This window comes from Osmerus eperlanus, chromosome 27 (assembly GCF_963692335.1).
Source record: "Osmerus eperlanus chromosome 27, fOsmEpe2.1, whole genome shotgun sequence".
Classification (NCBI taxonomy): Eukaryota; Metazoa; Chordata; class Actinopteri; order Osmeriformes; family Osmeridae; genus Osmerus; species Osmerus eperlanus.
In genome coordinates, this window is record NC_085044.1 from 4,219,908 (window position 1) to 4,233,756 (window position 13,849).

The window sequence follows — 13,849 nt, forward strand, 5'->3', positions numbered from 1 at the left end:
TCCACAGTAGGCCATGTACATAGACATGAAAATATGTCATTCTTCAACCTTTAGATTAGTATTTTTTGGCCATAGGGTTGTATATGTTGATGATCTCATGGATATCATTTCTCTATTTTGAAAATTTATTTTGACACACATAGTTCTCATGACGTGTCAAAACGACATCCTGTGGAAAATGTCCTCTTTATGTTCTATTTCTGTTCCATTAAGAAACACCTTACATGGCTACATTAACACTGCCCATACTCTCTCTACTTGTCGAGTCGTATGGCAACGCCCTTGGCTAATGCTTGTCCACTCAACAGCACAGTGATAGTGATGATTGATGATTCATTCCACCCCTGCGTCAATTCACGTTGTTTCCAATCGGTTGTTAACTATGAAGGCATTCCAAAAATGTCAAACAATTCTTGTCTGCCTCGTTCAGGAGGTGTTTCAACATTGTCGCATTTTGCAGTCACAAAAAAAGAGACACAGTGGTCAAAGACGGAACAATCCAGAACAAAATCTGGATTGTTCCCCCCCAAAAAAACTCCATCTTTGTAATGCTTTCATTTAGTTGCCACTTTACTGACATACAGTAAAATGGAGATTTGAACCCATTACCTCTTGAGCTGCAGCGAAGTGCTCTAACCATTGAACATACCCTGCCCTACCTTTTATCAATCATGAGAAGCAATAGGCTGTATCAAGCCTGCCCGTATCTAGCCTGACCTTTGTCCCCGGTATACAGGAATGTCACGCTAATTTCTATGAAATGGAGGGAAGCTTATAGGACAAATAGTAAGGCTATAGGTTCACGTCAGTTCTGAGAATCAGGAATATCAGGTGCAGATGCAGGAAGCCGAGGGAAGGAACAGGTGCAGTTTCTCAGAATATTTCTCAGTGCCTTGCCCAAGGACACAACGTCATTTGGCACGGCTGGAATCGAACCGGCAACCTTTAGATTACTAGCCCGATTCCCTAACCGCTCAGCCACCTGACTCTGTGGCTAGATGTAGTTTCCCTACTCCAACACACCTGATTCAAATGAATGCATCGTTATCAGGCTTCTGCAGAGTTTGATAACGACACGTTTATTTGAATCAGGTGTGTTGGAGCAGGGCCGCGTCTAAAACACACACAGGACAGTGGGTGTTGAGGACCAGAGTTGAAGGCCACTGGTTGTAGAAATAGAGTATATTTTAGAGGGATACAGTTTTGACGTTTTTTGCTCTGACCCAAACTCAACACAGTTAATTCGAATAGTTAGCTCCTTGACAAGCTGAATCGAGTTAGTTGCAAGTGAGGTTGGAGAGAAAGCTCACACAAGGGTAGATCTCCAGAAACAAGGTTTGAATGCCCCTGGTGTAGACACTTTGACTTGATGAATGTGACCAAAGCTGATGCTAGTGATGGGCCATTCCGGTTTATAGATTTTAAAGGGTTGTTTCTCGTAAGGATTTTGTGCTTGTGGAAACGTGTTAGGCCACATTCAAACTTGCTGCTGATGAGTGCAATTGATAAATGGGTAAATATACCTTTACTCAAGGGAATGCTTGCACTTTCATTCCAATGTGCAATCTGGAAATGTCATACTTTTCGAAGCAGCTGAACTATGCCCCTGATTGGAATAGCACATGTTGCTATTGGCTCTGATTTTTCAACCGTGCAATTGAGATCCTCCACACTCCCATAATAATGACACCTGAAGCCACTAATCATCTCACAGCAACGAGCTCACAGTCAAGATCTCATGTAGCCTTTTGATTTGAGTACTCAGTTACAGGAAGTGCTTGTTAGAGCAAGGTTATTGTGGTCTCTGTTTGTTGGCAATTCTCCAGAACGTAACAGATTCCTTATCAGAACCTGGACAGAGCCTTATTTAACTTGTGCAAGGCCACAGTGTGGTATGTCCTTTCCAGAATCAGTTAGTTTTGCTACATCACTAAGAACATGTTTTGGTAGAGATGACCATTCAAGGTATATAATATATATATATGTGTATACTTCTCCACTCTGTTTTCCTTGCTCTTATACCTGCACCAACTCCTAAAATGGCTGTCATTACACAATGACACAATGTTTTAAACGACAAAAAGGGTGATTTCGCTCGACTCGGTAATCTTGACACGCGACACATTTTGAACCCTATGTGTTTTGTCTTTCACACAATTGTGCTCAATTTAAACTTTCCCACCCTTTTGTCCAAGTTTTTGTCCTTCAGGGTAGCCGTAACCATGGCAAAACGCCAAAAGATGCAGGTGACTGTTACCGAGAGAAACCTTAAAGAGGCTAAGAGGAGAAAGGTCGTCATCTCTGTGTTGGTAGTCCTGGCCATACTGGGAGTGCTGGCCGTAGCTGCATACGCCAGTATGTTATCATCATCCACATGTTTGACCCAGCCCCCCTTCGTTATGATTCACCTCTCTTTTTTTTTCCATCCCCCTGTTTTCGCGTTCCAGTCAAACTGCTGGTCTGCAGCAAGTTCTTCTTCTGCCCCAAGTCCTCGCGCTTCATCCCCGCGGCCGAGGTGTGTGACGGAACGTTGGACTGCGCGGATGGAGAGGACGAACTCGACTGTGTGTCCAGTCAGATGGCCAACACCACCTTCCCATGTAAATACCACCCTCCGTCCAGCCTTTGACCTCTACAACCTTACTTTGCACTCTAATCTCAACCTTTTTTTTTCTCTAGCCAACCTTAATGCCATCTCTCCTTCCCCAACACGCTCTCTTTCTCTGTCTCTTTCTTGTCTCTGTTACTCTCTCGGTCGCTGTAGTGCGGTTGGTGGGAGAAGCCATGGTCCTCCAGGTGTGGAGGCTGGCGATTGGCTGGAGCAGTGTTTGCGCAGAAGACTGGGGGTCGCAGCACACCCGCGCCGCTTGCCAGCAGCTGGGCTACACGCTGTGAGGACCCACCCACCCACCGAACCTCGTCTGCGTCAACCAATCGCCATCCCCTACCTCCTCAGTGACTTCCTCCTTCTCCACCTCCGCCAGGAACCCAGAGAGCAGGAAGGTGCCGGTCCACAGCCTGCCCTTGTCTCTGGCTACTTCCCTCAGCGCCGTGAGACCAGAAGCCAAGGGGCCCCTCCCAGCTGCGATCACCAGCAGGTAGGGAAGGGGGAAATCCTCTGGCTGCCCCCCAACCACTGTCTCACTGACGTGCAAGTCAGAGGAGGTGTCTTTTGCTTTTCCCTGACAGACCAACCTGCCTCTCAGGCTCCGTGATTGCGCTCTCTTGCTCAGGTAAACGCTTCCCTTTCTTTCCGTGTTTGTGTCTTTTCAAGACCCAACCGTTTGTGGAGTCACTGTGTGTGTGCGTGTGTGTGTGTGACCTCCTAGACTGCGGCGCTGTGGGGGAGCAGGACCGGGTGGTGGGGGGCTCCGACTCCACCATCGAGCAGTCTCCCTGGCAGGTGAGCCTGCGCCTGAACGGCCAGCACGCCTGCGGAGGCTCGCTGGTCTCCCTCGCCTGGGTCGTCACCGCCGCCCACTGCTTCAGCGGGTCAGTACGCTCACGGACACTCCCGTTCACGCCTCAACCTCTCGTGGTCACGCGTTGGAACGTACGCTTCCTGTCAACGGTTTGGAAAAGCCTTTTAGGCTAGCCAGTGGAGTCAGGTGGCTGAGCGGTGAGGGAGTCCGGCTAGTAATCTGAAGGTTGCCGGTTCGATTCCTGGCCGAGTCAAATGACGTTGTGTCCTTGGGCAAGGCACTTCACCCTACTTGCCTCGGGGGAAATGTCCCTGTACTTACTGTAAGTCGCTCTGGATAAGAGCGTCTGCTAAATGACTAAATGTAAATGTAGCCAATGTTTTATCTTCATATTGTTAAATTACCTCGTTTGTTGCATATAGAAAACGGGAACGTGCTAACTTTTGACGGCTACTGTGGCGTTGGCGTTTGTCGTCAGTGTGACCTGTGTTTTTCCACGTCGCACTTTGAGGTTCACTGTCTCACACAGACAAAAGGAGCGGGCCCACTGGCAGGTGGTGCTAGGGAGGACTAACTTGGGCACCTCTGGGGGGGTGGTGTCGCTGGCTGACATCATCATCCACCAAGACTACAACCCGTCCCTCAACGACTATGACATCGCCTTGCTACGCCTGTCTCAGCCTGTCACTGTTGGAGGTGCTTGATGCTTGCAATCTCTCATTCCTGTCGGTAAATGTTGTGACCGGAACTGAACATATGGCTGGACTTCCGTCATGGATTGCATTTGCTTCCTTGACGAAGCACGTTTCGAGAATTGGTCAATATCTTGCCATACTGCCATCTAGTGTTCCTCAGGGTGAACTGCTGAGACAGTGATTCTGTCGAGTGTGAGGTACAAATATCCATCAGTCACCACCCCAAGATATGCAGACAACAGCTGAGATTTAGTGTAGGAGCACACTGAATGTTTTCCTCTTGCCTAACATCATCAAAATCCTTTTGTACTCAGACACCGTCAAACCAGTGTGCCTGCCTCCCATCAGTCCACCTTTGAACGCTGGAGACCCCTTGGTGGTGACAGGCTGGGGCGTCCTTCAGGAGAAAGGTAAGGCCTGGCGTTGGCCCCACGTTGGATAAAACAACATGGCTGGTAATGGGAGCAGGGGGGAAAGAAACGTGAAATCAAATTGAAGCCTAAACGAGGCTTGCAGCCGGAGAAAGAACCGGAAAGCCCTCTCGCCTCTCCTCTGTTCTCAGGTCAGATCTCCACGGTCCTTCAGCGGGCCACCTTGGCTTTGATTGACAGTGCCGTGTGTTCCCGCCCCTCCGTGTACGGCTCTCACATCACTCCCAGAATGCTGTGCGCGGGGAGCATGGATGGGAAGGTGGATGCCTGCCAGGTACCAGTGTAGCCCTTTGTCTATGGGGGGTCAGATGGCTGAGTGGTTAGGGAATTGGGCTATTAATCAGAAGGTTGCCGGTTCGATTCCCGGCCGTGCGAAATGACGTTGTGTCCTTGGGCAAGGCACTTCACCCTACTTGCCTCGGGGGGGAATGTCCCTGTACTTACTGTAAGCCGCTCTGGATAAGAGCGTCTGCTACATTTAAATGTCTATGGTCTTACCACCATCTTTGTTTGGACTATCACTCATGAGATGTTCTCCCCGTCCCCCCAGGGTGACAGTGGGGGTCCCCTGGTGTACCTGTCTGAACGCTGGCAGCTGGTGGGTGTGGTGAGCTGGGGTATAGGTTGTGCCCGCGCCGGGTACCCTGGGGTCTACAGCAGGGTGGACTACCTGCTTAACTGGATCTTCTCAGTCATGGAGGTAGGCGTCTGCCAGGGGAGAAACATCTGCAAATGGAGGACGAGCTGATTTGTAAACTTGATTGGAACTGTACGCTCATTGCATGTCATGATGCCCATGTCGACCTAGTCATCATGTTTGTCCTGTTCTCCAGAGATACCCTTGAAGCTTTGTTTGCGGCAAATGATGGAAGGAATGGATTTCGTCGGTTTTCATGAAATGCTTTGCATCAAACCGTTTCAGGTCCATGTTCTCTGACGAGTGCTTTTAACTGAGATGTCGTATTGTGGTTACAGGAAACCTCTAGATGTTACACGTGCACCTTTTTAAAATGGTTTATTTACTGTCAAATGTTGGCTTTGAGGTTTGGCATAATTACTAATTCTGTCTAAGGCAATGAAGAGCTTATTCAAGCACTATATTCAAGCTATGTTGTCTCATTCCTAAGTGACAAAGACGAGACAAAATGAAAGGGCATGTGATTTAATTCAAATATTTTATTTGATTCTGTGGCTTTTTATAATAAAGAAAAATAGAACTGACGTGTGTGTGGTATTGTATGGAGGACATTCTTTGAAGGGGAACAGGGAGAACATGGCTATACATTCATGTGAGGAACATGGGGGGGGGGGGACCCCGCGGGGTCAAGACACCTTTCCTTGCTGCTCGTAACCAAGGGGTCAGTATGTAGGGCCAAAGTAGGCGGTTGAAAGCCAGACTTCCCCGTTCAACTCTTATCCACCCAGTCTTTCAGTGAAGGCATTTGGAATGTTTTCACACTGTGCCGACCCCCCAACAAAAACGGCGAATTGCGTTTGGCTAATGTTGGAATACGATTATCTTTTATAACACTTCATGTTGTGGTTGTTTTTCCATGACCCCTTAGAATTGGTTGTTGAGCAACAGGGATGTTTCACAAACATTCTGTGGTCAAAGGTGCAATACAAGTCACATCTACAGTATTTTCCCATAACTGTTCTGAGGCACCAATTGGAAATGCACAGGACTTCAGCAACACATTGGCATTCTTTTCACAGGAGTAAAGATAAGTTATGTCTCGGTAGTTCAAAGGGAGCTTGTCCACCACAATGGCAGAACTTTGCATATCTTCTCGGGTTACTCATATTCAAGCATATTCCAAAAGGTTAAAACTTTAGTTTCATATTGAATTTCCACCTCAACTTTTCACCGAGTCATCCATGGAAACCCGAGGTGGAATAGGAGACGGAACATCACAAGGCCTTTTATATCTGGGACCAAAAACGTCCTATTGAGACGTGAAAACATTCAGGTTTCTCAACATCCGTCAAATAAAAACATTGTAGGAAGGTCGACCTCAAAGAAAGAAGTTTTGTATCAGTGCAGTTACATGTAGAGACAGAGGATGTTTGTCAATACAGGGTCCACACCACTGTCCAACTGCTTCCCAGAAGCACTTGTCTGCTGCTCTGTGTTTGTTATTGCTTACATTCTAGAGGAGCTGTAACATGTTATAATAAACGTATCCATCTACGGTACACAGGCCTGGAGATCTAGGAGACACCCCACCGGTGGTGGGGGGGGTAGTCTGTCAATCACTCCATCCAGCCATGATGCTGGAAGACGGTATAGTCAAAGTTGTATAACTTATTCTGGTGCACATGTTGATAAGGTCTCTTTCAAATGTATGACCAAATCTCTTCCCTTGCCTGAAGCTTTTAAATCCTGACCGTGTTCCAATCCATGTTTAATCCTGTCATAAGTCATAATCATTTCAGCTGACTTCCTCTGACTGCTTCTCTGACTGGCCGATCATCGCTACTCGAAATACAAACACATACAGAAAAAGTAAACAATAAATATATCCCTATGTTCAAGTGTCTTTCCGTCTACACGGCGCAGCTAATCAATCATACGGCTCGTTTATCTCAACGTTTGCAGAAGCAGCGCTACTTTGACTCAACGTGGCATAACCGCGACCTAGCAGCTTCTGATCACAGTCCCTTTCTCGTCCTGATGGCGACGCACGTCAAAGTGAGGCACGGTATTTCCGCTACCGCTCCTGTCGAGGTCTCTCGAAAAATACCCTCTTTTTCCAGGAACACTAGCATCCCTTGGGATCACCCGAGGTATTCGGATAACGAGACATTCAGGTCAGGGAGTCACAGATATTGTCTGTGAGCCACTCCCTTGACACAATCCTTGGTCTGAATGATTCTTCCTAAAGGGCTTTTAACAACATCATGACAGCAATAACATTTGGGGATGGGCCTGGTGATTATCTTGTAATCTGCTCCACCCGCAGGAGATAAGGGCAAATAGGCAATTTTTTTCTGCTTCCATTATTTGAGAATCATGCATTTAAGTTGAATGCAATGCAGCTCATGGGTATTTATTGCAAGTTGTGAGAAATGCTCTGTTGCGCATGTGTTGTGAATGCTGTGTGGATAGATTGTTAATGATGAGCTGTCAGTGGAAAATGTGCATCTACATATAGTTAATGTTTCGACTAACCTTTTACCTCATAGTGCATAGCCTTGCCAACTGGGGATTGTTGGCACCATGATGTGGAGACATTTGGAATCAACCTCAAGCAGATACTGAATGCAAGGGCCTAGCCATTAAAAAAGAGATTACGTTTCTATTGTCAAGCACTGTGTTTAAAATCTGGACTGTTGTTTTACATGCTTAAAAATGCATTCGTTATTTGTCTTAAAGCAGCGTATTCAAAGGTTCATTCGATTTTCTATGGGGTTGGTTTCAGGGATTGTCTATCATATCATTCACCAGCTTGTATTATTTGGTTGCGTTTTGCTGTTTCATAAATAATTATTTTGCACTTGTCCTTTCTGCCAGTAGGGGTAGACAGAAGCATGAAACAGGCACCTGTGTTTTATATTAGGCAAAGAAAACTTATTAGGAGCTGAGCTGAATCCATATCCTTGCCACACAAATGCCCTTAATGCTGACAAACAAAACAAACTCCTCGTCGCAGACCAAACTAATTAGCTCAACTTCAGTTAAGGAAATCATTTTGGGATGAGCATACTCTGGACTCAACAAGACTAAACAAATTCATAGGAATAAGAGGCCAATGTCAGGAGATTTTGTTTTTACATTAATCTTATAGACTTTATGGATAATTTTTGTGGATATTTAACCATATTATGGTCTGAGTTCTGGAGTGTTTGCGTGAGGCCTAGAGCTTGGTGTCGGGAACAAGATTCAGCCCAGAAAAAAACAGCTTACATTGCATTAGTTCCTGTCTCAAGCATATTCTAAACCAAAAATATTACTTATTACATATATCATGGTTTTTTTCCTATCATGTATGAAAATCCAATCCTAGGTGTAAGTGTTTTCTATCATATGTCAACTTGGACGTATTGGAGTCTTTTGTGCATAAACATGTGCACCTGTGAATTTATGCTGTCGACTGATGCCTATTTATACATGGCTACATTCATGCAAGTACTTTCATTTCTTCTTTGGTGTCGCTTTCGAGTCCGCTTTGGATCCTGAGAGGCCGTTTTCGGTGTTGTCGATCCCTGAGGAAGTCACAAGGCACTCCTTACTGCGAGAGGGAAGGAGAGGACATGGGGTTAAAGCCGCGCGACCAAACAGCATTCCATTCCCCGTGCATAGCGCGAGTTCAGACAGGAGCGGCTTCTCCTCCACGCACTGGGTATCTCTCGCCCCCCTCCCCCCTCTCCACCGGACTCACTTTTTCTCCTCCATCTTGGCAAGGACAAAGATGGTCAAGTTCTTCAGCAGCATGAATCCCATCAACAGGGCAATGCCCCCGCCCACAGCTGAGGCGATGATGATGGTGAGGGTGTTGTCCACCACCCTTACTGCCGACGCCACGCCCGCCGGGGAACAGAGGGGGGAGAACAGAGAGAAGAGAAACGAGGAGGGGGGGGGGGGGGGAGGGGGGGGGAGGGGAGGGGAGGGGAGGGGGGGAGGATAGGGGAGGAGGGGAGGAGGGGAGGGGAGGAGGGGAAGGGAGGAGGGGAAGGGAGGAGGGGAGGATAGGAGGGGAAGGGAAGGGAAGGGGAGGATATGAGATAAGATTCACTTCCTGTATTACCCAGCATCATCTTACATGAACTCTGGAGGGTGCGTGCATGTTCCTCGGTGCGTCCGGCTCGCACTCACGCTCGTCCACCACGCTGAGGGTGAAGATGGCACTGTGGTTCTTGAACTTCTCCTTGGGATTGCGTCCGAAGCACGTGTACTCCCCGTCGTCCTCGAAGGTGATGTTGGCCAGCAGGATGGAGATGTTGTTGGACGGCGTGTTGCCCACAAACTCCACCCGCTCGTGGAAGACGCTCACGTGGGGCTCCACCCCCTCGTACGGTATCGTCGACTCGCAAAGCTGGAGGGGAGGAGGTGGCTGTCAATCGTCTACGCCTCAAAACACGGAACGGAGCCCTCCAGTCTTTTATCCCCGAGTTCTGTTTCGCTGAAGCCGCGTCACAGTCAGGAGTCAGGTGGCTGAGCCGTGAGGGAGTCGGGCTAGTAATCTGAAGGTTGCCAGTTTGATTCCCGGCCAAATGACGTTGTGTCCTTGGGCAAGGCACTTAACCCTACTTGCCTCGGGGAGAACGTCCCTGTACTTACTGTAAGTCGCTCTGGATAAGAGCGTCTGCTAAATGACTAAATGTAATGTAATGTCACAGTACGTGAGATGGACATGGCAAAACCTCTATATCTGACTGAGTGTGATAATCAGATTTTTTAGATTGTAAATGTAGTTGGACTTGTTTCTAGAATAACTGGCTTATCTAGTGACTTCATTTAACACACATTATTTTATTTTTGACTCATTTTCTGACTGCACTGGCAGCCGAATGTACTTGTTTTAAGCACAAGCAAGCTCACAACGAACAATTATCGCACTTAAAATTTGACCGGGTACTTCATTTGCAACGTACGCAGCTATACGGAACGTCAACTATCTTCGTCTGACACAGTGGTTCCCAACCCTGGTCCCTCAGGGAACCCCTGTCCTGCATGTTTTAGACGTTTCCCCTGCTCCAACACACCTGATTGAAATGAACCGTCACAAGCAGGCTTCTGCAGAGCTGGATAACGACCCCGTTCATTTGAATCAGGTGTGTTGGAGCAGGGAAACATCTCAAACATGCAGGACAGGTGTTCCCTGAGGGACTGGGGGTTGGGAACCAACCGCTGGTCTAACCGACCGCTTCAGACGGTTTCCACCGAGGAAGCGACGGGACAGCGTCTGACCTTCTCCATGGTGCCATTGGCGTTGAACTGCCAGTTGAAGTAGAGGTTCTTGATGCCGATGCAGCTGGCGTACGTGCAGGGCAGCAGCACCGTGCTGCCGTTCACCGCCACGAGGAACGGGATCTTCCCCGTGGACATCTCCAGCGCGTGAGCCGCCCACGCACCTGGGAGGGGGGAGAGGAAGACACGCGAGGTGTGTGTGAGAGAGACACACAGAGAGAGAGAGAGAGAGAGAGAGAGAGACATACACAGCAATTCCTGTAATTCATGTAAACGATTTCACCCAAAGCGACGTGCACACGCGGGGTTCGAGCGAGCGACACCCCGTTCATTTGGTGTCGCCCGCTCTAACCGCTGGGCTATCTCCGTCCCCCCCACAATGAAAGGTCTTCCAATGACACAACTGATGACACGCACTTCCTGAAATCAATTGGGTTCGAATCCCCTTTTAGGGGCTGATATTGTTTCCTTATTGATCCTCCCACGTTCATTTCTTGACCACGGAGGAGAGAGAAAGAGTAGACGGTGCACATTTCCCCGGCCGGCTCTATCCCAAATGCTGAAATCTTTGTTGATTGTTATTGTCCTTCCACACGATCCTTTCTCTGGTGGGAGAGCTTAACACCAGGAGCAGGCTGACTCCTTCTTGGACTTAATGGCCCGCTTCGACCTTTGACCTTAGCTGTCATTTCAGCTGTTACTTACAGACAGACAAACTGACTGACTGACAAACGGACTGACTGCATCTGAAATGCAGCATGAGGCAGGACCATGACGCAACGAACGGGGGGAAACTCGTGCCGAGCGCGAAAGCCGTGGCACCTCCGTAAGTCGGCGATGCGAGCCCCGTCGTCTGGACGCAGTGAGAAGGAGGGAAAGGGGAGCGAGGGGGGCGGGGGCGGGGGAGACGGGAGTGATAAACCGGGGAGACGGAGCCATAAAAGGAGACACGGCCCCCGTCGATTCGCCGAGCGACGACAACACGCAAGGGGAGGCCGCCGTTATGGTCGTTCGCCACAGACACACACTGAGCTGGTGTGTGTGTGTCGGGGGCGGGGGGGTTTATTTACGGTCTCTTGGATGTTCTGAGGCCGTTCAACTTAACGCCAGCTCATTAAACGCAGTCATTAACAAATGAGTTGGGATCCCTTCCACAGGAACCTCCGTAAAAGAATCCAAATAACGCTCTGAAGCCCCGCCACCCTCCTTAACACAATCCAGATAACGCTGACACCGGCTGAACTGGGAGTGGGCCTAAAGATGATCTATGGCCGGAACCCCTGTTCGCCCGGAACGCTGTCCGAACAGTTTACTCCAGCCGTCCGTCTCTTTAACTCTCTAAACATGGCTGTCCTCGTTCTCTGCTTCCCCTCCCGCACAGTGTGTCCCTCTGCGAGCCCCCCCCCCCCCCTCTTCTTCTTTTCACATATGCCAGCCCTCAGCTGGTGTGACACATCATCAACAAACAGTGTTCAAGGTCGACTCAAGACGAGCCCGTTCCCTGCAGTTCGGGGACGGGACAGTATCGGGCTGGAAAGTACAGAGGAGACTGCATTGAGAGGGGCATGCGCATGCATGCATAATACCTTTGAGTATGATTGCTCCCTCTCTCTCTTCCTCTCTCTTCATTTCCCTCTGCTTCCTCTCCCTCTCCCTCTCTGTCTCTCTCTTCATTCCCCTCTGCTCTCTCTCTCTCCTCTCTCTCTCTCTCTCTCTCTCTCTCTCTCTCTCTCTCTCTCTCTCTCTCTCTCTCTCTCTCTCTCTCTCTCTCTGTCTCTCTCTCTCTCTCTCTCTCTCTCTTCATTCCCCTCTGCTCCCTCTCTCTCTCTTCATTCCCCTCTGCTCTCTCTCTTTCTTTCTTTCTTTCTTTCTCTCTCTCTCTCTCTCTCTCTCTCTCTCCTCTCTCTCTCTCTCTCTCTCTCTCTCTCTCTCTCTCTCTCTCTCTCCTCTCTCTCTCTCTCTCTCTCTCTCTCTCTCTCTCTCTCTCTTCATTCCCCTTTGCTCTCTCTCTCTTTCTCTTCATTCCCCTCTGCTCTCCCTCTCTCTCTCTCTCTCTCTCTTCATTCCCCTCTGCTCTCCCTCTCTCTCGCTCTCTCTCTCTTCATTCTCCTCTGCTCTCCCTCTCGCTTTGCCCCAATGCAGCACAGTGATGCTGCAGAAACGCACCCAAGGTAAACGCTCACTCATTCTCCCCCCCTCTCTGTTTTCCTCTTCCTCTCTCATCCTCTCTCTCTCTCTCTCTTCTCTTTTCCTGTCTGTCATCTCATATTACCTTAGGATTGTGTGACAAAAATGGAGCATGTCTAACTAATAAGCCTGGGACAGTAATGCAAACTGTAGGTTAACACACTCAAACTCCCAATACCGATAAATGTCGATCATCCACGGCATTGTTTGTTTGCTTCTGAACGCCCTCAAAGTTCTGTTTGCAGAGTTATCCCTGTGTGGTGGTGGCTTAACTAGAACACTCCGCAGGGATGCTCCACTTTCTAGCCTACATATGTCAGTGCTCCGAGTACAATGCATGCGTGAAACGCCGACCTAAACGGAGGTCCTTGAAACTTTCGTTCCGTCGGAAATAGGGCATAATGTACGTCCCGTCCTTAAGGCCGGCGGCCTGCGGTCGTTGAGGATCCAGACGAACCGCCCAGCCTCCTTGTGCGGTTGGCTACAGTACGTCATGCCCGTAGCACGTCTCAGCCACTAAGGGGCGCTGTCCGAGTGGGTAGGTAGGAGGAGGGGGGGTGCTCTCCCAGTGCGTGAGAGACACAGCCCGAGCGGGGCTTGGCGGCTTCGCGGCTTTCCGGACAGCTGTCAGCGGAACCGGTGCAACATTAGCCTCGCCGTTTAACCCTGGACACGCTGCAGCGAAATCTGCCCATCCGCCCGCCTCTAGCCCAACCCTGGGTGGGTGAGCCCGGCTCGACACCCACCCCTGAACCAACGGCTAACCCCCTTTCTAGAAATACGATTCCACTCGCTTAAAGTCCCTCAAAGATCACAGACGTCCACGGACACTGCTGTCACTACAGACATGCCCCACTCCCTCGCCCCCTGCCGTTGCGAGGCATATTGATATACGATAACACCGTTGCTTTTGACCTAAATCTACAGAAGAATTTCTGTGCATGTACAATCTTTGACGCTGGGGAATGCGTGAGAGGTAGGCCTGAGCATTTGTTCAATGTGTGTATCCTGTATTATGTCTGGGGAGATTGGCTTGACAGGGCTATTTTATAGGTCATAATTATGTCAAATCCAATCATACTTTGGATAGCCCTTTTTATAAACATTGTCTCACATGGCTTCACAGAAGCCCACATCCTAACTTAAGCACAGTTTTCCAACAAAACCAAACCAGTACCACTCTACCATCTTTCATTTTACCAC

General features: G+C 48.9%; 2 protein-coding genes across 5 annotated transcripts; one reads left to right on the forward strand and one right to left on the reverse strand.

Moving 5' to 3' along the window:
- Nucleotides 1-1,102: 1,102 nt before the first annotated feature.
- On the forward strand, nt 1,103-5,769 carry tmprss4b (transmembrane serine protease 4b). 4 transcript variants are annotated; one of them, XM_062453394.1, is made up of 12 exons: nt 1,103-1,335; nt 2,196-2,355; nt 2,448-2,600; nt 2,765-2,891; nt 2,985-3,098; nt 3,157-3,233; nt 3,330-3,492; nt 3,952-4,118; nt 4,432-4,527; nt 4,680-4,822; nt 5,099-5,248; nt 5,382-5,769. In XM_062453394.1, the coding sequence occupies exons 2-12, from the start codon at nt 2,223-2,225 to the stop codon at nt 5,391-5,393; spliced, it is 1,335 nt and encodes a 444-aa protein (XP_062309378.1). In that variant the 5' UTR covers nt 1,103-1,335; nt 2,196-2,222; the 3' UTR covers nt 5,394-5,769. The 4 variants fall into 4 exon arrangements, with proteins under 4 accessions (XP_062309378.1, XP_062309376.1, XP_062309377.1 ...); XM_062453392.1 differs by lacking the exon at nt 1,103-1,335 and adding an exon at nt 1,394-1,513; XM_062453393.1 differs by lacking the exon at nt 1,103-1,335 and adding an exon at nt 1,398-1,513 and having other exon boundaries at nt 3,190-3,233.
- scn4bb (sodium channel, voltage-gated, type IV, beta b) lies at nt 5,705-10,635 on the reverse strand. Its single transcript, XM_062453497.1, has 4 exons — nt 10,460-10,635; nt 9,365-9,584; nt 8,931-9,060; nt 5,705-8,780 (listed from the first exon to the last, which is right to left on the reverse strand). Exons 1-4 carry the CDS (start codon nt 10,595-10,597, stop codon nt 8,684-8,686), a joined length of 585 nt encoding a protein of 194 aa, XP_062309481.1. The 5' UTR covers nt 10,598-10,635; the 3' UTR covers nt 5,705-8,683.
- Between the last annotated feature and the right edge of the window lie 3,214 nt (nt 10,636-13,849).